Below are 26,627 nucleotides of genomic sequence, written 5' to 3'. Positions count from 1 at the left end.
CCAGAGGCCCTTCTAGCACGAATTACCAAACAAATGTTCTCATTACTCAGTTATTTACAGTGAGTTTTGACACTTCATTCCTCTTCTGTTGGGAAGGATGGAATGGTAGGAGGAGGTGTGGAAAAGCTAAAGAGGGCAGTAGGCAGTTATATGATATTGAACCCATTTGACCTACAAAGATGGCAGCTTTACATGGTACAGCCTAAATATGTATCACAGGTTACAGATATGATAAAGAGCACACAGTTTTAAAGAAACCCTTATCATGGTCTCACAAAGTTAGAAGGTGCAGCTCCAGTCCTTTTGGTTCCTGCTCACCCCCACGTCTGTAGACTCACCCTGCTGGCCTCCACGTGGTGCAGCCTGAAGGCCTCCCCCGTGCTCTCGTTCACCACATCGAACTGGTGCCGGTAAGCCACACAGATGAGGTTGTCGCTCTCCTCCGTTGGCCCATCTACCAAGGTCATCACCGCGGGAGAGTCGGACAGACAGATCTCCTGTGTGGTGGACAAGGATGGAGGAGAAAGGGGTGAGGACAGAGCAGCCACCCCACTGCCTGCCCCCATCCAGGAAAGGCCCCCTTGAAGAAGGAATTCATAGGGCCTGGACTCCATCTTAGGCCTGTTCATGTTGATCATGCTCAGCCACCTTTCCAATGGACTCTGAACTCTGTGTTTAGTGCCTATGAAAACAACAGAAAGATAAGACCCCCTCCAGACAGGGGAACCTTGAAGATTGTATCTAGGTTACTTATCACCTAAGAGAAAACATACACTAATCACCCCTTCCTCCAGACAGGCCATAAATTTTTCTGTATCTATTGGAGTGTAACCTTGGGTTTATTGATTATTGGCTAATTGTTTGACTGTTTGAGCACATAAGCATATAGCATGTGAATGATGGGGTTATTGGGATTGTATTTTCCTTGGTTTATGTAACTCTCAAGGAATTTGGAGTGGTCGGTTCAGACATGTACACATGGGGTATAAAAGATTTTCATAAATGCTGGTCGGGGTCCTTGGCTAAGAGGAGACTCCGCCTTGGGCCCACCGGTATAATAAACTGCACTCCACTATCTGCATCGTCCTTCTGAGTGAGTTTGTTTCCTGGAACGCGTGGCTACAACACCCTCATTTCCCCATGCCGCCACCCCTCAGGCCCGCTGCTTCTGCAGAGTCCTGTGCCAGACTGGGGCAGGGATAGATTAGACTGCTCCTTTCTGCAATCTGTCCTCAAGGCTCAGACCTCTGTTCACTGCAAAGGGGAGAGGCCAGGAGACAATTTGACAAAAGGGATTCAACAGCGTAGTCTGTGTTAGCCCTCAGAATGTCCGGTCCTTGTCTTGAGATTTAATAATAATAATGAACATTTTGGCCAACCTAATACATACATCATGAAATGATCACCACAATAAATTTAGTGAATATTCATCATCTCATGCGGATACAAGATAAAAGAAAAAGACATTTTTTTCCCCTTGTGATGAGCACTCTTAGAATTTACTCTCTTAACTTTCATATATAACATTCATCAGTGTTGATTATATTTATCATGTTGTATATTATATCCCTGGTACTTATTTATCTTATGATGGGAAATTTTTACCTTCTGATCACCTTCTTCCATTTCACCCTCCCCCCAACCCCTGCCTCTGGTAACCATGAATCTGGTCTCTTTTTCCATGAGTTTGTTTTTGAAGTATAATTGACTTTATGGCTGTGTTAGTTTCTGGTGCCCAGCATGATTCCACGTTTCTATATATTTCAAAATGATCCCCCCTAGAGCAGCATCTTTAGGTGTTTACTATGTGAATGAGCTGGATGGAGTCGGAAAAACTCTGTTCGCCTTAGTCTTCCAGGGAAACCAGGGCCACAGGTGAGGGCTTCCTCAGTTAGTTACTGAACCACAGGGCAACCCCAGTGGATGACAGACCCTGGATGAAAGGAGGGAGTCTGCCTTGGGACACCTTGGCCAGGAGTGAAACAATTTGAAGGAAAAAAACCTACCCTGATGTACTGGAATTCTTCAACAGGTGACTCTGACAGGGGAGATAACAGTGACATGCCAGTCACGCCACTTGGCTTGTTGTGTTTCCTTGTGATCAGAAGCAGTTTATTCCGAATGGCAACAACAATCCTCAGCTCTCTGCTATGGTGAGTGTTGATGGCATACAGGTGGCAGCCTAGGAAGAGAAAGAAATGATGCTGAACACACAAGAGGCAGGAGCCCTCAGCTTTGACAATCTGGTGATATTTAAGAATCCTGGAAATTAAACATAAGACAGTGAAATGACTAAGGACGTTTTTGCCATGAGGCAAAGTGGGGACTTAAAGTAAAAATTAGGTTGAGTTACAGAAAAATTAAGAAGTCATTCCCTCTATTCTAGAGTTTGTGGACTTAGATTTACATCCATTACATGACATGAATTAAACTGAAAGGTGAGCAGAGTTCCAGGAACAAAATTCTAAAAGTTTCTTTTCATAAGTTTGCTCACAGAGGTTAACTCACCTCCCAAACTTGTCAAATAAGACCTAAAACTTCCTCTAGCCCTCAACATGTTTCTCTATAACTTAAGCTTCTCTTAAGTGACACTACTTTTGTGATGTTTCCAAGTGAAAAAACAAATAAAATTCCTACTCAAAAAAAATTTTTTTCAGTAAAATCTGGGCAGTCTGAGAAAATGATTAATTGGATGAAACCAGCAAAATATGAAGAATTGAGTCACCTTTTGTTTTCTCGAGCTTGTTTTCTCTACAGTCACACTTGCCCTTCACGGCCTGCTTGCCCTCGATGCCCCTCTGCACAGCGCTCAGTCTGAAGACAAAGAGGCGGGCATCTTTCCCTGGTGGGATGAAGCAGATGGAGGAGATGGTTGGAAAAGTAAGATGACCTGGAAGAACTGAAGGGGCGGACTGTGTAGAAAACTACTACTCAAGAAATCAGGATTTGAGATGTTCCAGAACTGGGGAGAAGCCCTGTATTGCCTTCACCTAACAATGTGATCAAGGACGCCCACCCCTTCTCTCCCTCACCATCCCTGCCTCAGAGAACAAATGGGCTACCAAGGACCTGAGCCCTGGGCACCAAAAGAAAAAGCTGGCCGCAGTGATTCAGCCACAACCCCGAGACCCTTGTGTTGGCCGTAGGCTATACGCTCCCTTTCCTCCCAGAGAACATCCCTCGGGGAGGAGTAGCACCTTTGTCTGCTCTGAGGATCAGAAGGTCCAGTGCCTCCAGCACATGCATCTGCTTCACGGGCAGAGTCTTGTCAAACACGGGCACTGATGGGAGGTCGTCTGGAAAAGAAGCCTGGTTACCCAATGCCGCACCCAGCCCATACTCTCTAGAACCTATGAAATGTGCCTGTGGGTAGTTTTGGACCCCGTTTCTCCCTACGTGAGGAAGGAGGTCAGCTTCTAGATCCTCCCGAAGGGCAACACAGAAAGTTCAAGCACTAGTTCCCTCTCAACTCAAGGAGAACTGGCATTTCTTTCCCAAAGGCATTCACACCTCCATACAGGGAGCACAACAGCAGGGCCCCGAAGCTAGAGTCTTCTCCTCAATGTTCATCCAAGAAAAGGCACCATCTCTCAGTCCCAATTTTGGCTGGGATTATTCCAAACAACCAAATACTAAGTTTTAAAAAGTGCTAATACACTTAGTCATTTCTCTTAAATATTTTCTGATTTTTTTGTGTGTCATATTTGAAACCACGTCACATCTTAGGTTATTTTGCATACTTCTCAAGAAAGTAAAATTAGAATTTCCTTTTGTATTTAACAAACACCCTATTCCAACATGGCCTATGTCTGAATCAATAGTAGTTTACCTATCATTTTTCAGTATTTCTCCATATAGGAATATGAAATAGTTTTAGACAAAAATAAGAGAAATATCAATTACATTTCCAAAATAACACGAAAAAACTAATTTCAGTGGAAACATCTGGGAAGATCTCAGGGAAATGGATGATTTAAAGACACAGCAAGTACGTGTAGGATTTTTTAAAAATATTTATTTGGCTGCATTGGGTCTTAGTTGTGGCACACAGGCTTAGTTGCCCCACAGCATATGGGATCTTAGTTCCCTCAAACCCATGTCCTCTGCATTGGAAAGCGGGTTTCTAACCACTGGACCACCAGGGAAGTCCTGGGTTTGTTTTTAAGCTTACTTACTGGGATCTTTAATTGCTAGCAATTACTTTGCTGCTTTGGGTGGCATCACCGACTCGATGGACATGAGTATGAGCAAGTTCCAGAAGCTGGCAATGGACAGGGAAGTCTGGTGTGCTGTAGTCCATGGGGCTGCAAAGAGTCGGACCTGGCTGAATGACTGAACTGAACTTTGCTCTTGGGAGTCCCTTGGGCAAAGAGGACTTAACGAATTTAGGCAGTTCCATAAGCAAAGAGCTTCCCTGGTGGCTCAGGTGGTAAAGAATCAGCCTGCAATGTGGGAGACCTGGGTTCAATCCCTGGGTCAGGAAGATCCCCTGAAGAAGGGAATGGCAATCCACTCCAATATTCTTGCCTGGAGAATCCGATGGACAGAGAAGCCTGGTGGGCTACAGTCCATAGGGGCACAAAGAGCCAGACATGAGTGAGGGATTAACACTTTCACTTTTACTTTAAGCAAAGGGTCTGTTCTGAACTTGACACAGAATCAGGGCAAGGCAAAGATGTCCCAGGACGTATAGACATTTTAGGCATAAGTGTTTAGGTGATTCTTTACCCGATTCTTTGAAGACACTTAGGTCTTCAAGTGTTCTGCTGTGGGTTTGGGTGTTTCCTTAATTATAATTTAGGTGCAGGAGGCCCTAAGGATCTTGACTCTTCCAGAAACCTGTCTGTTTGGGAGTTTATCCCTCCCTGGATGGTGCCCAGGAGGGGGCAGAACTTTCGTCATTAGGATTAGTAACAACACCTACCCCTCACCCCAACCCTGGGGAGGCGTCTCCTGCTCCTGCAGCCCAGTGAGAACACTGGATTTGTCAGAGCACAGAGCCTGCTAAACTCTTATGAAACAGATGGCTTGTCTCTAGTTGTCCTTCATGATGGGGGTAGCCCATCAAACACTCTCCTTCCTCCAATACCTCAGGCTTTCCCAAGCGGATTCATTCTGAGGCTCTTTGTGGTTCTGTCGGGGCAAGACTCCTTTTTTCAAACCATGAGATGATCATTCATTTCAGTGCCCATCCCTGCATTTGACTAAATAACTATGATTGTTTCATTAAGGCCAGGCATTTATGCCCTGGGCTTCCTACATATCAGGCCTTAATGCTGTAGGTGTTATTTAATGTAAATGTCCCACAATGACCCTATTAGGTAGGAATTTCTAATATTCCCATTTAACAAATGAGAAATCTGAGGCTCAGAGGTGCTGGGAAATTGTCGAAGCACGTGTCCTGAACTTGTGGAACTGAAGTCCATGCAAGGACAAAGTCTGAGCTCTTAGCCGGTGTTGTAACCTAAAAACAGCACTGCATACCCATGGACTGATGCGGTGAGCAAGGGAACAATCCTGATGTTCAGGTGGCTTTGTTGTTTCTCAGTAGCTTAGTCACATCTGACTCTTTGCAACCCCATGGACTGTAGCACACCAGGCTTTCCTGTCCTTCACCATCTCCAAGAGCTTGCTCAACCTCATGTCCATTGCATCAGCAATGCCATCCAACCATCTCTCCCTCTGTCATCCCCTTCTCCTCCCGCCTTCAATCTTTCCCGGCCTCAGGATCTTTTCTAAGGAGTCAGTTCTTCGCATCAGGTGGCCAAAGTATTGAAGTTTCAGCTTCAGCATCAGTCCTTCCAATGAATATTCAAGACTGATTTCCTTTAGGATGGACTGGTTGGATCTCCTTGCAGTCCAAGGGACTCTCAAGAGTCTTCTCCAACACCACAGTTCAAAAGCATCAATTCTTTGGTGCTCAGCTTTCTTTATAGTCCAACTCTCACATTCTTACCTGACTACTGGAAACACCATGATGCTGGTGCTAAGTCACTTCAGTCGTGTCCAACTCTGTGCAACCCCATAGACGGCAGCCCACCAGGCTCCCCAGTCCCTGGGATTCTCCAGGCAAGAACACTGGAGTGGGTTGCCATTCCCTTCTCCAATGCATTAAAGTGAAAAGTGAAAGTGAAGTCGCTCAGTCGTGTCCGACCCTCAGCGACCCCATGGACTGCAGCCTTCCAGGCTCCTCCATCCATGGGATTTTCCAGGCAAGAGCACTGCCTTCTCCAGAAACACCATAGCTTTGACTATACAGACATTTGTTAGCAAAGTAAAGTCTCTGCGTTTTGATATGCTGTCTAGGTTGGTCATAGCTCTTCTTCTAAGGAGCAAGCATCTTTTAATTTCATGGCTGCAGTCACTATCTGCAATGATTTTTGGAGCCCAGGAAAATAAAGTCTCTCACTGTTTCCATTGTTTCCCCATCTATTTGCCATGAAGTGATGGGACTGGATGTCAGGATCTTAGTTTTTTGAATGTTGAGTTTTAAGGCAGCTTTTTCACTCTCCTCTTTCACCATTATCAAGAGGCTCTTTAGCTCCTCTTCGCTTTCTGCCATAAGGGTGGTGTCATCTGTGTATCTAAAGTTATTGATATTTCTCTCAGCAATCTTTATTCCAGCTGTGCTTCATCCAGACCAGCATTTCTCATGATGTACTCTGCATGTAAGTTAAATAAGCAAGGTGACAATATACAGCGTTCACGTACTCCTGTGGCTAGATAGGTTTATATATGGCACAGGAAGGAAGAGGAGGCAAGGATATGAGAAACTGATGTGGGTTCAATGACTGTTTCAAAACTATGGATTCCTTCTTGTAATCTCTTTATGAAGAAACCATCTTTTAGATGATCTGGCTTTTCTATTACCAAAACAAAACAAATGGTGATAGCATATTTATTCAGTATTTGGTCTCCCTTCAGAGCAGGTTTTGCTACACTTAGAAGGCAAAGAATTTTTAATAGTGACCTTGAAAGGAGCAGGTTCTCAAGGGGATGAGTCTAATGAAATTAAGCAGAGGCTAATCAGATAGAGTGGAACTTGCCCTGAAACAAAATGGGGAGATTCACTAATGGAAACAATTTGTAATAGAATTAAGTGTAGACAAGACAGAAGTAAACAAAGAAATAACAAGATAATTATGGCTTAAAAGCACAACAAAGAATACAAAGAAAGCCTTAAGGGTTATGCTCTTCTCAGCATAAGCAAATACTGCATAATCAGGACATGAAAGTAATCTGAGTAATACATGAGAGCTGGTGGTGGATATATACGGCTACCACCTGCATAGACAATGTCCCTCAAGTTTGAAAGGAAAGGATTTCCTGGCAATCACAATAATCCTTATATCTGACACTTCCATTAGATTTTGTATCCATAAAGATGAAAATTTCATAAATGGACTTGGTTTGGATTTTATATTTACAAAGAAGCAACTCAAATAGAATTTTTTTCTGTTTTTAGACTGGTCTTACAAATAATCATGAAATTACGTTCTCTTTCCTAAAAAGGCAAACAGGTAGAATTTGACATTCTTTTCATCGTAAACATTTTCATAATTATTTGTCCAGGACTATGGTTTTGGAAATCTGCATCAAGCTAAAGATGGTAACATTGGTAGAGTTTAACTTAACTTTAATAAAATGTAGTTGGCTAAGTGGAGAGAGCACCGGACGAGGAATCACCTCTGGGTTCTGGTCCCAGAAATGCCACTAATTAGCTGTGTGGTCTTGGGCAAGTCACATAATTTCTTTGAAAGAAAAGTGAAAGTGAAGTCTCTCAGTCGTGTCTGACTCCTTATGCCCCTATGGACTGTAGCCTACCACACTCCTCTGTCCATGGGATTTTCCAGGCAAGAGTACTGGAGTGGGTTGCCATTTCCTTCTCCAAAGGATCTTTCCAACCCAGGGATTGAACCTGGGTCTTCCGCATTATAGACAGAGCAACCAGGGAAGTCCTAATTTCTTTAGGCCTCTTTTTCTTTATCTGCAAAACTAAGAGATTAGACTAAGCCTCCAATGTCTGTTTTTGTTTTGTTTTTAAATAAATTCTTTTGTTTGGTAATTTGCTACTATCCTTTAGATGTCCAAGGAGCAGCGGCTGCGGAGGCACAGGAGGGCCAAGAGGAGCTACTCCACGTTCAAGGTCAGGAGAGGTGGCAGTGAGAAGATACCCCTCGTCCAAGGTAAGAAGCAGAGGGTGCACTTTGCTGGGGCGGCCGTGAAGTGATACCTCACATCCAAGGTAAGAGAAACCCAAGTAAGACGGCAGGTGTTGTGAGAGGGCATCAGAGGGCAGACACACTGAAACCATAATTACAGAAAACTAGTCAATCTGATCACATGGACCACAGGCTTGTCTAACTCAATGAAACTAAGCCATGCTGTGTGGGGTCACCCAAGACGGGCGGGTGATGGTGGAGAGGTCTGACAGACTGTAGTCCACTGGAGAAGGGAATGGCAAACCACTTCAGTATTCTTGCCTTGAGTCCCCATGAACAGTATGAAAAGGCAAAATGACTGACAGGATACTGAAAGAGGAACTCCCCAGGTCGGTAGGTGTCCAGTATGCTACTGGAGATCACTGGAGAAATAACTCCAGAAAGAATGAAGGGATGGAGCCAAAGCAAAAACAATACCCAGTTGTGGATGTGACTGGTGATAGAAGCAAGGTCTGATGCTGTAAATAGCAATATTGCATAGAAACCTGGAATGTCAGGTCCAAGAATCAAGGCAAATTGGAAGTGGTCAAACAGGAGATGGTAAGAGTGAACGTTGACATTCTAGGAATCAACAAACTAAAATGGACTGGAATGGGTGAATTTAACTCAGATGACCATTATATCTACTACTGTGGGCAGGAATCCCTTAGAAGAAATGGAGTAGCCGTCATGGTCAACAAAAGAGTCCGAAATGCAGTACTTGGATGCAATCTCAAAAATGACAGAATGATCTCTGTTCATTTCCAAGACAAACCATTCAATACCACAGTAATCCAAGCCTATGCCCCAACCAGTAACACTGAAGAAGCTGAGGTTGAACGGTTCTATGAAAACCTACGAGACCTTTTAGAACTAACACCCAAAAAAGATGTCCTTTTCATTATAGGGGTCTGGAATGCAAAAGTAGGAAGTCAAGAAACACCTGGGGTAACAGGCAAATTTGGCCTTGGAATACGGAATGAAGCAGGGCAAAGGCTAATAGAGTTTTGCCAAGAGAATGCACTGGTCATAGAAAACACCCTCTTTCAACAACACAAGAGAAGACTCTACACATGGACATCAACAGATGGCCAACACTGAAATCAGACTGATTATATTCCTTGCAACCAAAGATGGAGAAGCTCTATATAGTCAACAAAAACAAGACCGGGAGCTGACTGTGGCTAAGATCATGAACTCCTTATTGCCAAATTCAGACTTAAATTGAAGAAAGTAGGGAAAACCACTAGACCATTCAGGTATGACCTAAGTCAAATCCCTTATGATTATATAGTGGAAATGAGAAATAGATTTAAGAGACTAGATCTGATAGAGTGCCTGATGAACTATGGACGGAGGTTCATGACATTGTACAGGAGACAGGGATCAAGACCATCCCCATGGAAAAGAAATGCAAAAAAGCAAAATGGCTGTCTGACGAGGCCTTACAAATAGCTGTGAAAAGAAGAGAGGCGAAAAGCAAAGGAGAAAAGGAAAGATATAAGCATCTGAATGCAGAGTTCCAAAGAATAGCAAGAAGAGATAAGAAAGCCTTCTTCAGCGATCAATGCAAAGAAATAGAGGAAAACAACAGAATGGGAAAGACTAGAGATCTCTTCAAGAAAATGAGAGATACCAAGGGAACATTTCATGCAAAGATGGGCTCGATAAAGGACAGAAATGGTCTGGACCTAATAGAAGCAGAAGATATTAAGAAGAGGTGGCAAGAATACACAGGAGAACCATACGAAAAAGATCTTCATGACCCAGATAATCATGATGGTGTGATCACTCACCTAGAGCCAGACATCCTGGACTGTGAAGTCAAGTGGGCCTTAGAAAACATCACTATGAACAAAGCTAGTGGAGGTGATGGAATTCCAGTTGAGCTATTTCAAATCCGAAAAGATGATGCTGTGAAAGTGCTACACTCAATATGCCAGCAAACTTGGAAAACTCAGCAGTGGCCACAGGACTGGAAAAGGTCAGTTTTCATTCCAATTCCAAAGAAAGGCAATGCCAAAGAATGCTCAAACTACCACACAATGATTTTGCACTCATCTCACATGCTAGTAAAGTAATGCTCAGAATTCTCCAAGCCAGGCTTCAGCAATACGTGAACCGTGAATTTCCAGATGTTCAAGCTGGTTTTAGAAAAGGCAGAGGAACCAGAGATCAAATTGCCAACATCAGCTGGATTATGGAAAAACCAAGAGAGTTCTAGAAAAACATCTATTTCTGCTTTATTGATCATGCCAAAGCCTTTGACTGTGTGGATCACAATAAACTGTGGAAAATTCTTCAAGAGATGGGAATACCAGACCACCTGATTTGCCTCTTGAGAAACCTATATGCAGGTCAGGAAGCAACAGTTAGAACTGGACATGGAACAACAGACTGGTTCCAAATAGGAAAAGGAGTGCGTCAAGGCTGTATATTGTCACCCTGCTTATTTAACTTATATGCAGAGTACTTCATGAGAAATGCTAGGCTGGAAGAAGCACAAGCTGGAATCAAGATTGCCTGGAGAAATATCAATAACCTCAGATATGCAGATGACACCACCCTAATGGCAGAAAGTGAAGAGGAACTAAAAAGCCTCTTGATCAAAGTGAAAGAGGAGAATGAAACAGTTGGCTTAAAGCTGAACATTCAGAAAACTAAGATCATGGCATCTGGTCCCATCACTTCATGGCAAATAGATGGGGAAACATTGTAAACAGTGTCAGACTTTATTTTTGGGGGCTCCAAAATCACTGCAGATGGTGACTGCAGCTATGAAACTAAAAGATGCTTACTCCTTGGAAGGAAAGTTATAACCAACCTAGACAGCATATTCAAAAGCAGAGACATTACTTTGCCAACAAAGGTCTGTCTAGTTAAGGCTATGGTTTTTCCAGTGGTCATGTATGGACGTGAGAGTTGGATTGTGAAGAAAGCTAGCGCCGAAGAATTGATGCTTTTGAACTGTGGTGTTGGAGAAGACTCTTGAGAAGTCCCATGGACTGCAAGGAGATCCAACCAGTCCATCCTAAAGGAGACCCGTCCTGGGTATTCATCAGCAGGACTGATGTTGAAGCTGAAACTCCAATACTTTGGCTACCTCATGCAAAGAGTTGACTCATTGGAAAAGACTCTGATGCTGGGAGCGATTGGGGGCAGGAGGAGAAGGGGACGACAAAGGATGAGATGGCTGGATGGCATCACTGACTCGATGGACACGAGTTTGGGTGAACTCCGGGAGTTGGTGATGGACAGGGAGGCCTGACATGCAGCGATTCATGGGGTCGCAAAGAGTCGGACACGACTGAGCGACTGAACTGAACTAAACTGATCCTTTAGATCCTTTATCACTCATTAGGAGTCTGGAAGAATCCAAGAGACCTGGTGCACAGTCCTTGAATCTAAATGAAATCCCCACCCAAAGTTGAATTCCCTCTAGGGCATGCTAGCCAAGGTCATGTCCTACTGGCGACAGGGAGTTGTTTGCCTTCCTGGGGCAGCTGACCCACCTGACTGTGAGAAGTTTGATTTAATATTGAGTTGAGATCTGTCTTTCTGTCAAAATCTTTTTCTTTCTCTATCCATCAAACAGGTTATCTAAGATCCTTATTGTTTGTTTTAGATACTGAGTATGTTCTGAATTAGAAACCTTAAAAAAAAATGCGTTTTGAGAGAGAGTATATCCCTGAGACAGAGGTTCTAAAGAACCATGTGCCCTTGTAGATTTAAAGTCAAACACTGGAATCATGACAAGTATTCCTGCAAAGGAGATTCTCCTTGCGGGTCATTTGATGTGCTCAGTGCTCAGTCATATGCGAAACTTGCAATCCCATGGACTGTAGCCTGCCAGGCTCCTCCTGTCCATGAGATTTCTCAGGCAATAATACTGGAGTGGATTCTCATTTCCTTCTTCAGAGGATCTTCCTGACCCAGGGATCGAACTCGTGTCTCTTGCATTATTTGATATCCACAGATTAATCAGAGATTTGGGGAAGGGATGAAATTGTCATGGGTGCCTCCCCCTCTGGCTTGCGTGTTGAAAACAACAGGGTATTTTGTAAGGGGATGAAACTCCGCTAACCTCACCGCTGAGGACACATGTATCCAAAGGGAGCTGACCAGTGGTCACCCATCTTAGAAGTATGACAAGTCATACAGAGAGACAGCTAAAGGAGCAGCTACTCACTAACCATCCACTAGCAAGACGCCGGCATCAGTGGAAACCAGCAAGGCCTGGCCCCAGGGATCCGCACACACGGCCTCATGAGGGAAGTTACTGCAGAAACACTGTGGCTCCCAAGGCTGCGGGGCAACACAAGCACAGGAAGGTTAAGAGCACAGAGAGAGCACACCGGCCCATCAGGGGGAAATGCACACATACCACCCGAAACGGCAGCACAGATGCCCCAGACCCTGGGAGTTAGATGGGCTCTCACTCAGTCACCTTTCTTAAGAAAAAAATGTCTCCTTCCAGAAATGTATGCATCAGGAGAAGGCTGAGTCACGTGTTTCTGGCACTTGTATTATAATGATGCCCTCAAGGGCTAGGGAAGCATCAATATGTTTTCTAAGCAAACGTTTCTTTTTAACACTTAGAAGTTGGACCAACTGGTGCCTATTCTTTTTTGGAGATTTCACAATAGTTCTTTATAAAAGGAAGTCCCACCCAACTCTCTAAAAAAAAAGTCAGATTCCTGTGCTGCTGATTCGGCAAAACTATTAAACCATACACAATGCAAGAGGTTGCTATCATCTTAACATGAAAAGGCTTATTGACCCACTTACGGCTATGAAATCTTCAAGAAAAAAATAATGTCTGTTCATAGGAATATGTCGAGGGCTCCGATGAAACCTACTCGTGTTCCCCCACTTGATACGTTCACGTCATAGAGCCTTGGTTTCATTCCATGTTGATCGAGCAAGAATAAATAGTCGGCACTGCCTTACTGCTCCCTTGGAGCTGTGGCTGATGCCTGGAACCATTAACTCCCTCCAAAGCACGTGGCTTGGCCTCAAAGAACAAGGACGTCTGTAGAGATTCTCAGGGATGAGTCGAAGTCCTACATCTTCACTTTTACCTGATGCTGTACAAGAGCCTGTGTGCACATGTAAGGTGTGTACATAGGTGTGTTTGTAAGTTCTAAGTGAGCACATGCTGGCACACTCAAAGTAGGAGTGATGGCTCTGAGGTCACCTGCCAGGGTGCTGTTTGGGATGAGGGTAAACGCTGTGTGAATTATTCCTGTCTTGGAAAATCATTCTATACCTTTATGAAACCCACCAGCCTCAAAATGAGTGACCTCATTGCTGAGATAAGGCTCAGGCTGTTGTGAAAGGATCACACAAAGGACGTGAAGATATTTTATAAACTGAAAGAGGGCTGCCCAAGTGCAGGTCATTACTTGGAATGGCATTTCCCTAAGAACTTTTTAAGAAAGTTGCTGCTGCTGCTGAGTCGCTTCAGTCGTGTCCAACTCTGTGCGACCCCATAGACGGCAGCCCACCAGTCTCCCCCGTCCCTAGGATTTTCCAGGCAAGAATACTGGAGTGGGTTGCCATTTTCTTCTCCAATGCATGAAAGCGAAAAGTGAAAGTGAAGTTGCTCAGTTGTGTCTGACTCCTAGTGACCCCATGGACTGCAGCCCACCAGGCTCCTCCATCCATGGGATCTTCCAGGCAAGAGTACTGGAGTGGGTTGCCATTGCCTTCTCTGTTAATAAAGTTACTAAATCTTATTGGAATGTGCTGTCTATGAAGTCCTTGACAACACTACAAATTCTACTATTCAAATGAATAAGCAGATATTGGGAATTTTGGTAACCTTTGGAAAAGATACTTTGCCATCGGTCTTGTCTTAAATTGGCTGTGGGTTTTCAGCACCGGTTGTATTTTGAGCGCATCATTTTCTTGAAACCAGACTTTGAACAGTGTAGGTTCTACAGTTCAGATATAGATCATCTATACCTTTAGGGCAAAAGTAGATATATTCATAATTCTTTTGCTTTTACAATGGCCACTTCTCCAGTGATACACTGTCTGTGGGGTTGTTCCATTTAATTATCTTTTACATATTCTGAACATAGATATAATGAAGTATGTAGGGTATGACTTTACAATACAAAATAATGCAAACAATAAGCTCATACTGTGATTTGTTTTTATGTTTTCTCTTCTACGCTTGATGACCACCTAGTTCTTTTTCCATGGGAAGTAGAAGTGAGTAGATACTCAGGCCATGAATGAGTTGTAGAGGAGGCAGTGATTGCTCAGCTGTGGTCCTCTGACCAACAGCATCAGCATCAACTTGGGAGAAATGCAAATTCTCAGGCCCACTCAGACCTACAGATTCAGAGGTTCTAGGGGGTGATTCCAACCCACACTGAAGCTTCAGAAATACTGCCCTAGAGCCTTGCTGTTGAGTGTGTCCATGATCAGCAGCACAGGCACCACGTGAGAGCTTGTTGGAAATATAGGATCATGGCCCGGCTACAGAGCTATTGATGAGAACCTGCATTTGGTCAGGATGTCCCAGCCGTCTGTATACACACAAGGCTTGAAGCGCACTGCTGAGCTCAGTCTGCCTGTCCAGGCCCGGTCCAGCAGCTCTGCCTCTTTAAGCAAAGGTGCAGGCACACCATGGAAGCCAGGAGGCTCTTACTAAATGCTGCCCAACCTTACCTGGGGCTTCGTCTACAGACTCTGCCACAGACAAGCTCTTCTTCCTCTTGCCCCACAAAGCTCTTTCTAAGAATCTCAATAACTTCCCTAAAGACACAGGACATTCACAGTTGAACATGAAAGCATCAACAACTCACCTCTTTTTTACAGATCCCCGATGCCACCAAGCTTGATGGAGCGTCCCCTCTCACGATGGATTTCAGCTTTAGTGCCTTACAAAACAGAGATCTTTTTCAGTTTATCAGGCAGTAAAAGCATAAGAATCAACAGTTATGACTTGAAAAAAACTTTTAAAAATGAAACAGGAGTAATTTCAGGCTTGTTTCAGGTTCCCACGCTGCCCTATCACTGAAGATAAGGAAAGGAGTCAGCTGGATCTAATGACGTCAAATGCATTCTGTCATTTCAACTAATCAATATATCAGTACAGGGATTTCCAAACCACCAGTGCTGAAAAAAATCCCCAGGTCCTTCCTCAAATTTGATAAATCAGATTTCTGAAAGTAGAGTTGGGGTGCTATCTTTGAACATGGACCGAAGTTGGAGGCCCTGGTGACAGGGCTCCTGCTTTAGGAAAAGGTTATCTTTGCTGCTAAGCTTTCGTGACTGCTTTGCTGATTAGCTTCCACTTTCAGGTCAGAATCTTGTCTGCAGCAGACAGCTCTTCTCCTCCCTCTTGTGACATGGGACCAATGCAGAAGGCTGTGTCACCTCCAGAACCAAGAAACACTAATGTCACGGAGGAGCCAGGCAGAGAGGGTATGGCTTCCTCCAAAACCTGGAATAGGGTGATGCCCGGGAGCCACCTCCCTGTGATGACTGCTTTCAAGCGGTTGAGGGGAAATCGGGGTCTCCTGTGAGGACAGCTCCCTCCGTGCTGACTCCTGCCAGGGGGCAGTTCAAGGTGCTTTCCCTAAATTGGCTCTCTACTCTTTAGAAGATCCCCAGGAGTCAAGCAAATGGTATGTGCTCCCTTGACAAGAGGGAGCAGGGACTGAGCCCTGTGGCCTCTTGCTCCCAGCCAGCATCACCCCTCCTCATATAAACAACAAGGTCCTACTGCACAGCACAGGGAACTATATTCAATAGCCTGTGATGAACCAGAATGGAAAAGAATATGAACAAGAATATAAATATGTATAACTGAATCGCTTTGCTGTACAGCAGAAATTAACACATTGAAAATCAATTATACTTCAATAAAATTTAAAAAAAAATCTTCCTTACGGTTCCACAATGATCCTAAGAGAAGTGACAGAACTCCTCCAGGAGTGGGCAAACATAATGTTCTTGGCAGAAGGGCCAGCTGATTTGGATGGACTCACAACTCTGTGTCTTGCACAACAGGTGTCAGAAGAAAACCCACCTGTCCTATTCTAACGAACTCTGCCTGGCGGGCCTCCTCTTTCTTCCTTGCTGACTTGGGCGATTCCGGTAAGACGTCACTGAAAGATCGTCTGTTAAGCATGTTCTGAAAAAGAAAGACAAGTTATGAATTCCAAAGACGGTTATCAAATCTCATTTTTGCTTTCTCTTACTCCACAAACCTATTTGTCCAAATAGTCCTACTTCTGCCGCCTCTATTCATTCACTCAATAAGCATCGGTGGAGCACTGCTCAAGTGTCTTCCCAGGTCTGTGTGAGCTGTGAGGGATTAAGAAGACAACAGGGGCAGAGCCAGCCCCTGGAAGAGCTGAGAGCAGGGGCTCAGAAAGCAAGCAAACCAGCAGCTCCACTTACTAACCGCCTCCCAGAGTGGTCAGCCACTATGCTGCACAGCTCCAAGGATGCCGTTCTCAGAGAGGGCACCCCCGGAACATGACACACTCAATTCCGTGTAAACAGGGCCCCCGGACTTGTCAACTCTGCGGCCTTCTGGGTAATTCTGGGCAAGGATGTTAATTTCTGAGTCTCAGTGTCTTTGTGCGGCTAATACCTGTCTCTGAGGTGTGTTACAAGGACTAAGGGAGGAAATGCATGGGAGGTGCTTGAGCACACACTCAGTAAATGTCAGTTTTCCTCCAGACAGCAGTCAAAGAACTGGGTACATGCTTGCAGTTAGCACGTAGTGGCTGAGCACCTATGTTCTGCTGGATCTGGGCAGTGTGGTGGACACAATCTCAGTCCTCATGGAGCAGAGTCTACAGGAAAGATAGATTAAGTAACTGACTACATGACTGGCACATGGATAATTTCCATGAAGGGGAGATACATAAAGCATCTGGAGGCATTAAACGGGGGCACTAGGCTTCAGCTGGGGGCTGGGGAAGGCCTGATAAGGCAGTGATGCTTCAGCTGAGAACTGCAAAGACATCACATACTCCTCTTGGTACCCTTTCTTCATTGGAAGGACTGATGCTGAAACTCCAATACTTTGGCCACCTGATTTGAAAAACCAACTTATTGAAAAAGACCCTGATGCTGGGAAAGGCTGAGGGCAGGAGGAGAAGGGGGCGACAGAGGATGAGATGGTTGAATGGCATCACCGACTCAATGGACATGAGTTTGAGCAAACTCCGGGAGATAATGAAGGACAGGAGAGCCTGGCATGCTGCAGTCTATAGGGTTGCAGAGAGTGGGAGCTGACTCAACTTAGTGACTGAACAACAATAACTCTCTCTTCATTCTTCCTTGACTTTAAGGAAATAAGGAAATGGGCAGATTGCCAATTATGGCTGGCTATTTAGGGCCCTGGGGTTGGTCTGGCCCAAGCCCTGCAAGTAGCTGGGTGTGGAGACCAGCTGGAAATCAAGGGCACCTATAAGATGGCGGTGGTCACTGTGCTGAAGGGAAAGGGTCACACAGGCACCAGTTTGTTCTGATGTTCTTCGTCTCCCCAGGGTGGGGGTGGGGGGCACTTGAGAGCAGACACTGCAGTTATGTTCGCATTCAGCAGCAACTTCTGTTGCTAGAGTTTGTGGCCGCACTGATTCTAGGGGAGTGTTCCCACTTGTTTTGTGTTCTTTGTTAGATGTGAGAAATGCTTCTAAACAACGATGATTTCATTCTGCATTAACACTTGTTAGCCACCCTGACACACGGCGATCTTGTAGAATATGGAGACCTCCAAAGAATGTGGGGCCCTCAAGGTGCTGGGCTCCTCAAGGGAGGTGCTGGGCTCCTCAATGGAGGTGCTAGGTCTCATCAGTGTGGTTACACCTTCAGCCTAGGAAGTGTCTGGCGCAAAGTGGATTTTCAGTAAATGCACAGGAATATTTCAGTGCCTAAATATGGTACTCACCAATAAATCTCCAGAAAAACTTAAGAGAGCGTAGTCTCTCTCCCAAATCCCTACTGGGCCTGTCCATCAGTTCCACGGTACAGGTAACGCTGAGCAGTACCCCTGGTGTCAGCCACCCCAAAGCACTCCACTGCTCCAAGGACTGTTGACTGCCACTCATGCCCCAGCCTGCACGGCGACTTCCACAAGCTTGTTTATGAAAATCGCAGTCTTGTATATGGACATTAAACATTCCCTCTTCCCGTGGTATCCATGAGAGAACCCCAGCCCCTGGTGGCCACGGTCCAGTGTTGACAGCAAGGATCAGGAGACTTTACACTCTTCTAACCAGGACTCATCACAAGGACTTGCGTTCTCAATTCAGACCCCATGGGAAAGAAAGAAGACAGTGGACCCAGGGTTACCTTGTGCACATCTGGCATCAAATCCTGGTATAAAGATCGAATCAACATATCCAGAGTTCGTCGACGTTTCTGGGCAAATGTTGGGGTTTCCAAAGTGGCTTTTTCACCGTTAATTACTAACATAAATAAAGTTTCAAAGGGAATTACAAATGTTAGGTTATTGAAGAATGTCCTTCTCAAGGAAACTTCTCACAGTAAATCCCACCCATTTCCTAATGCTGTTATTACCCTTTCATGGAAGAATCCTTAAAAACTTGCTAAATTTATCTGTACAAAGCTATACTTCATAGGTATATCTATCTTGCCTTTCCTGTTGGATTACAAGATTCCTGAGCAGAGGGTATAACTAACTATTTGAAGACCTAACACGCACCCAAACCTGCCCTCATCCACCATTCCACCCACCTACTCACCCATCCACTAATACATCCATCCATTAATCCAGCTACCCACCCATCTACCCATCCATCCAACACATAGGCCAAACCATAGGATGCCATTCAATGGGATTAAATATATATTTGCTGGATTTTGTTAGAAAAAATAACACCACCATTGCCCAAGCAGAGTATTGGAATTCTTAGCCCAGTGAAAGTTTCTTCTGGAAGAAAAAGCTGGTGGTTTAGTGGACTACAGACACTGAGAGTCAATGAAGTGGACTGTCCAGTAACACATTAGAGCACAGAATAGAAAGTGTGCAGTAGTTAGGAGCTTGTGGCTGAGGCAGTTATGGGTTTGAATCCAAGCTGTGCTGCTATCTGGGCAATCTTAAGCAAATTATTTAGATCCTTGGGCCTCAATTTTCTATTATGTAAAGTGAATATAACCACATTTCCTTATGGGGTTGTAAGAACGTGGTACAACACATAAAAGAGCACAGAGCTAGGCCTATTGAACTGAATAAATATTAGTTATTTGTTGGCTAGGATGCTAGGTATTGATGAGAACCCAGGAGAGACCTCCAAAACACCATCAGAAAACTAAATACGTTTCTCCTGAAAAATTAACAGAACATGGAATGCAATCAGTGCTTAAACAATGATATCTTCTTTATGGTGTCTTGCAAGAATTAGAAGAAATGTATTTTGATGTAGAACGAGGTACAAAAACATTTCAAAATAGAAACTTACATTTCACTAGCAAAAAGTCCCTGAATTCCTGGTGGTCTGTAAACACTGGTGGGGATGGCAAGGGTGGGCCAAAGAGTGGTACGCTTTCCTCTGAAAATATTTTCAGCCTGTGTAGAGAACATTGTAGAGTTAGTTGGTTTTTCTCAAAAGATCATCAACAGCTAGATCTTAAATTTCTCCAGTTGCCTATGTGATGTCTTAGGAATACTTCCACAGGAGGAAAGCATTCTCTGTCCTTCCAGAACCTCAGCCGCCATGCAGCAATCCTATCTGCTTTAGGGCAAAGATCAGGTCTTCCTGGATCCTTCATGGTCTAACCCACCAAGCGGCGGGCAAGGTCACCCACTGCAGTAATGACAGCAAAGACCACCACTTGCACCCACTGCACAACAGGGAGCATACTTGGCATTTTAAGACATAATATCAGCTGATTCTCAGCAGCCTGACAAAGTAGAGCCGTTACCTTCCTTCCACAGACAAGCCTGAGGCTTGAAGAAGATAAACACTTATCCCCTAAAGTTTCAAATTTAGTGAGCGACAAGAGCTGGGATTCCAACCCAGGTCTATTTGCCTCACAGTTCATCCTCTTTTCACAACATCATGATAGCTTTTAACAGATTAATTTTTGAGAACAAAAGGATAAACAGGCAAGGATGCAGCCTAGGAAGGAGGGTGCTCTGGGCAAGATCAAACATATCACATTTGTGCCCTCTGTGGAGCACAACCACATTCCAAACTATCCCTGACCCTCGGGTCTACTGCACAGAGCAACACTATATGAAACAGGGGACTTCCCTGGTGATCCAGCAGCTAAGACTTAACGCTCCCAGTGCAGGGGGCCCAGGTTCGATCCCTGGTCAGGGTGCTAGATCCCACATGCTGCAACTAAAGATCCTGAGTGCTGCAACTAACAGCCAGCACAGCCAAATAAAAAAACCCAAATCAAAACAAAACGCTATACGAGACAAGCTTTTCCTGAAGACACAGTCTTTCAAGTCAATCAAGAAATAGGTAATGAATCAAGAGTCTCATAAAATGAATGCCAAATTAACATGTAAACATGAGGATTAGAACAAGCCATCAAGATAAAGTTGTTACCAACCTGTAATTGTCCTTTTGCTGATCATACCTCACTAAGGCAAAAATATCTGTGGTGATGGTTAAGGAAATAAATTAAGGACCTGATGCGCACAGTCAAAAGCTTGTGTTTGGTAAACCCTGGGTACAGGATCATCTTGGACCTGCTCTCCTGGGGTCAGGACACCTGTCACCCTTAGGTTGAGATGGAACCTTGTCTTCTATAAAAGAGACAGCCAGGGGAGACAGGTCTGACCTCTGCGTGCTCGTCCTTTTGGGAAAGGGCTTCACCTCCAAATCTGTCAGAAAAGCAATATAAATAACGCTATGAAACCACTACAACAAAGCAAAACCAGAACAAAAAGATCAGTTCCCTTGCCTGGAAATATATACAAGATCCCCAATGAAATTAACCAGATATGTCATCTCATACATTTTGAAAGGAAAAGCAGTTTAAATGTGTCCACTGTATACTTTCCCTCTCTCTCCTTCTGGCTTTTAGTAGACAAAACAAACCCAAACAAACCAGTGTAGCTGGCGGCAGTCTCTAGGCAGAATCTACTCTGCTCGTGTTGGGCACGTTGAGTCTAAAATAGTACCACCTCCACCAGCTTTTTTTTTTCTTCTCCCATTCCCTCTCCTCCCCCAGCATCTCCCAGCCCTAGCTTCTCTTAGCTAGGGTTGAAATACCATCCTCTTCAATTCCTCAGAGTGCTCCCACTCTTAGATTTGTCCCTTTGGAGAAACAAACGAGCCCAGTGCCAAATCTTAAACTTATAATGAAAGGAAATTCTAAAAATAATGATGATCTCTCTGTTACTCTGAGTCACCTCCCTCTCCCTCCTGGAATTTTCCTTCTGTTCTATAAGAAGAACCGCTGCAGGAAGGGAGAAATATTAGTCCTCCATCCCAGTGACCAGGATAAGATATCACTTATTATTAATGTGTATGTGCATACCTGCTTGATTCCCTGTCCTCATGGCAATTTTCAGCTTTTAAAAACTTACATACTGGGACTTCCCTGGTGGTCCAGTGGCTAAGACTTGGGTTCAATCCTTGGTCAGGGAACTAGGTCCCGCATGCCACAACAAGGATCAAAGATCTCGAGTTCCACAACTAAGACCCAGTGCAGCCAAATAAATAAATGTGCTCAGTTGCTTCTGTCATGTCTGACTCTGCGATCTCATGGATTGTAGCCTGCCAGGTACCTCTGTCCATGGGATTATCTTGGCAAGAATACTGGAGTGGGTTGCCAGTTTCTCCTCCAAGGGATCTTCCTGACCCAGGGATCAAACCTGTGTCTCCTTCAGCTCCTGTATTGGCAGGTGGATTCTTTATCTCTGAGCCACCTGGGAAGCCCCCAGATCAATAATTTAAAGAAAAACTTACATTCTGTAATGTTAGGACATAAGCAAACGAGCTAGAGGATACAGAGCAATCTACTTGTAGGTGCCGTGAGTCACAGTGGTCCTAGCTCCCAGCATCCTTACTGGGGTCTCCAGGGAACATGAATAACTAGACCAGAATTTATTCTGAAAAATGCCTGTTAGTTGTCTTTTACTTATTATGGGAAACCTGTAGGTACTGCTGCTTGCCTTTGACTTATTATGGGTGGCATGACAGCTGGGCCTCACTGTTGTGGCCAGTGGCCCAGGACAATGGGGCCAGGATTGGGGATGTGTTGGGCTGGCCACGCTCATGCCCTAGGCCTGTCTGAGTGCACTTCTCAGATGTCAAGAGATGGTAATGCAGCAGCCATTCCCAGGACTTAGAATCAACAAAGACACATTATTTTGGCTTTTTATCTCAGCTTGCAAGTTTTTTATACCTAAAGCAAATTTCTCAGAGGATTCACTACCTATAATTCTTCTAATTCCCTTATTATCAGCGGAGGGTAGGAAGTTCCCCTCATTTCATAGACACTTGAGGAAAGGGAAGACAGTTCTGAAGTGAAGAATTCTCTGAGAATAAATAAGTCCATTCATCACTGCAGTGGACGGAGAGAGTGGCTCTTAGGGTCTAGCAACCAAAACAATCAGCACGTGCCAGTCCACCGTAACATCAGGCTTGAGGGTCATGTTAGGTCCAGCGAGGCTAACCCTTGGGAGGGTTCACACAGGCCCAGGATACGTGTAAAGTGGGAGCGGATCATGGAAGGCTTGAAGGCAGGAGAAGGTTCCTCCCCTTCCTGGAACACTATGGTGACGATGTCGTTTCCAATGTGGCGCTTCCTTTCCACCTGGATGTAAATGAACAGCATCACTGAGAAGGCCGCTCACACACGGCACGTTCCCAGGGTTAATGCACTAATGCAGCAAAACAAACTCCAATGCTCACAGAGCCCTGAGCGTCAGTATCTTTGACTCCTTGCCTCCCAACTTCTCCAGCCCATCTCCTGGCTCATCTGGCAGTCTCCTTCACTCCTCTTCCAACTCAGGCCTGTATTTAATCTTCACTGTCCTCCCCCAGGAGCCTCCAAGCAGTCTCCTTGCCTCTATTCTCTCCCACTTTACTGCTCTGATCAGGTTCACTTTCACTCCTGCTTCATCTCCTTAGCCTGGAGTTCAAGGTCCCTGGACCAGAGGCATTGCCTCAGAATTCCCTGGGGACTGGCTCAAATATGCATATTTTAAAATATAAACAAATGCCTTCACTCGTTCTGAAGCATATACTTGATGAGAGTAGTGGCCCTATCTAATCTGACCCCAGCTGACCTTTCCAAAATGATCTTCTAGACCTAGGGCCAATAAATCTTTTTTTAAAAATTAATTTATTTTTTAATTGAAGGATAATTGCTTTATAGAATTTTGCTATTTTCTGTCAAACCTCAACATGAAGCAGCCATAGGTATATATATATACCCTCCCTTTTGAACCTCTCTCCCATCTCCCTCCCCATCTCTAGGTTGATACAGAGCCCCTGTTTGAGTTTCCTGAGATATACAGCAAATTCCCATGGCTATCTATTTTACATATGGTAATGTAAGTTTCCATGTTACTCTTTCCATACATGTTACTCTCTCCTCCTCTCTCCCCATGCCCATAAGTCTATTCTTTATGTATGTTTCTCCATTGCTGCCCTGTAAATAAATTCTTCAGTACCATTTTTCTAGATTCTGTATACATGCGTTAGACTACGGTATTTATCTTTCTCTTTCTGACTTACTTCACTCTGTATAATAGGTTCTAGGTTCATCCACCTCATTAGAACTGTCTCAAATGCATTCCTTATTATGGCTGAGTAATATTCCATTGCATATATGTCAGTAAATCTTTCCTGTGAAGGCCCAGACTCTTGACAGTCCCTTGTACTGCAAGGAGATCCAACCACTCAATCCTAAGGGAAATCAACCCTGAATATTCATTGGAAGGACTGATGCTGAAGTTCCAATACTTTGGCCACCTGATGCAAAGAGCCGACTCATTGGAAAAGACCCTGATGCTGGGAAAGATTGAGGACAGGAGGATAAGGGGTGACAGAGGAAGAGATGGTTGGATGGCATCACTGACTTGATGGACATGAGTCTGAGTAAACTCCAGGAGTTGGCGATAGACAGGGAAGCCGGCATGCTGCAGTCCATGGGGTCAGGAAGAGCTGGACACGACTGAGCGACTGAACTGAAGTGAACTGAGCAACTGAATGATAACAATGAAGGTCCAGACAGTAAGTATTTTGGGGTTTGCAGATCATACTCTTTACAACCATGCAGCTTTGCTGTTGTGGCACAAAAGCAGCTGTAGACAATTCATAAATCAATGGGCAAGACTGTTTTCCAATAACATTTTATTTAACAAACCATGCAGTCTACTGGATCTGGTCCATGGGCCATAGTTTGCCAAGCCCTGTCCAAGACCTTTGCATAACTGGCCAAGGAGAATGATTCACTTTTCTCCATGGGTCCCTCATGTGTCCCCTATTTTACACTGTAAGCTCCTGAGAACAGGATTTCTACCTGACTCATATTAGATATTATTCTCATTTTGCAAGTGAAAAAACTAAGGATTAGAGATGCTCTGCTAATTTTACTTCAATTCAATTCAAGAAGATTTTTGGCAATTACTTCTTAGATATGACACTAAAGGCATAGCCAATGAAAGAAAAAATACATAAATTTGACTACGTTAAAATTTAAAACTTCTGTTTACATTAAAGGATATTATCAACAAAGTAAAAAGGCAGCCCAAAGAATGGGAGAAATATTTACAAGTCATATATTCAGTCATATATAAAGAATTCCTACAACTCAACAACAAGAATCCCAAATAATGTGATTAAAATATAAGTACAGGACTTGAATACACAATGCTTCAAAGAAAATATACAGATGGATAATAAACACAAAAGATGCTCAATATCACTAATGATTAGAGAAATGCAAGTAAAAAGCACAATGAGATATCACCTCACACCCATCAGAATAGCTATTTTAAAACAACTCAAATAACAAGTGTTGTTACAAATGTGGAGAAATTGGAGCTCATGCATTGCTGGGTGGTGGGAATGTAAAACAGAGCCACTGCTGGGAAAAATATTCAAAAAATTAAACACAGAACTACCACATGATCCAGCAATTCCAGTTTTGGGTATATTCTCCCAAAATTGAAAGCAGAAACTCAAGCAAATATTCGTACACCAATGCTCTTAGCAGCTGTATTGATAATAGCCGAAAGGTGGAAATGACTCAAGCATCTACCAATGATGAATGGATAAAGAAAATGTGGTATAAAAATGTGGAATACCACTCAGCCTTAAACACGAAAGAAATTCTGACACACGGTACAATATGGACGACCCCTGAGGACACTGTGATAGTGAAATAAGCCAGACAAGAAGGAAAGATGTATGATTCCACTTACACGAGATTCCTAGAATGATCAAATTCATAAAGACAGAGAGGAGTGCGGTGGTTGCCAGGGGCTGGGGGAGGGAGGAATGTGGATTTACTGATTAATGGGTACAGGCTTTCGGTTTGAGAAGATGATGAAGTTCTGACGGTGGACCGTGGTGATGACTGCACAACAATGCACTTAATGGAATTAATGCCACTGAACTATCAATTCAGAAGTGGTTAAAATTGTAAATTTTATGTTAAAATGAAAATAAGTGCTGATCCATCAATTGATGAATGGATAAACAAAATGTATCTATAAAATAGGAAATTATTCTGTAATAAAAAGGGATGAAATACAGCTACAGGCTACAACATGGACAAACCTTGAAAACATGCCAAGTGCAAGAAGCTAGTTACAAAAGACCAGACCTGATTCCATTTATACAAAGTGTCCAGAATAGGCAAATTGAAAGAAAAAGCAGGTTGCTAGTTACCAGAGGCTAGGCAGCGGGGAGTGGGAAATGATGGCAAAGCCGTGAGAGATTTCTCTTCGGGGTAATGAAATATTCTAAAATTGACTGTGGTTGAATAGTTGAATAACCATGTGAACATACTTAAGTGGGTAAAGTGAATGGAATATGAAATATGTCTCAAAAAAGCTTTTATATATATATATTTAAAAGTAATTATTTAGCTTCTACTCTATACCAGGAACAAAACAGACAAAATTCCTGCCTTCATGGGACATATACTCTAGCAGTAGGCACAGAAATTACATAGCAAACGTAAACAAGTGTTCTAAATAATATGTGTAATGTTAGGTGACAATGTGTGCCATGGAGGAACAGGAGCCGTGCAGGGGCCTGGGGGCGCTGGGGTTGGGTGGGTTGTGGCTTTAATTCAGTCATGGGGTCATTTTAACAGCTGGCACTTGGGTGGATCTGAGAGTGGTGAGTGAGTCAGCCAGAGGATACCAGGTAGGAGAGAGTTCTAGGCAGAAGGAAGGGCAACTTAAAGCTATGACGTGGAGCAGTATCTGGTGACTTGGGACAGGAAAGGAAG

The 26,627-nt window shown here is 43.9% G+C and overlaps 1 protein-coding gene across 4 annotated transcripts in view; it reads right to left on the bottom strand.

Moving 5' to 3' along the window:
- The window catches only part of GARNL3 (GTPase activating Rap/RanGAP domain like 3), a 166,335-nt gene that overhangs the window by 20,649 nt on the left and 119,059 nt on the right, over positions 1-26,627 (bottom strand). For all 4 annotated transcript variants that reach the window (XM_018055802.1, XM_018055804.1, XM_013967919.2 and 1 more), the window contains 11 exons: positions 22,865-22,973; positions 20,760-20,805; positions 19,658-19,764; positions 18,528-18,643; positions 16,249-16,353; positions 15,020-15,094; positions 12,395-12,506; positions 3,198-3,296; positions 2,726-2,842; positions 2,007-2,182; positions 339-497 (listed from right to left, as the gene is read on the bottom strand). In XM_018055802.1, the coding sequence (XP_017911291.1) occupies positions 339-497; positions 2,007-2,182; positions 2,726-2,842; positions 3,198-3,296; positions 12,395-12,506; positions 15,020-15,094; positions 16,249-16,353; positions 18,528-18,643; positions 19,658-19,764; positions 20,760-20,805; positions 22,865-22,973 (1,221 nt within the window). The remainder of the gene's footprint in view (positions 1-338; positions 498-2,006; positions 2,183-2,725; positions 2,843-3,197; positions 3,297-12,394; positions 12,507-15,019; positions 15,095-16,248; positions 16,354-18,527; positions 18,644-19,657; positions 19,765-20,759; positions 20,806-22,864; positions 22,974-26,627) is intronic.

Source organism: Capra hircus, chromosome 11 (assembly GCF_001704415.2).
Source record: "Capra hircus breed San Clemente chromosome 11, ASM170441v1, whole genome shotgun sequence".
Classification (NCBI taxonomy): domain Eukaryota; kingdom Metazoa; phylum Chordata; class Mammalia; order Artiodactyla; family Bovidae; genus Capra; species Capra hircus.
This window is presented reverse-complemented; position numbering and strand designations above follow the sequence as displayed.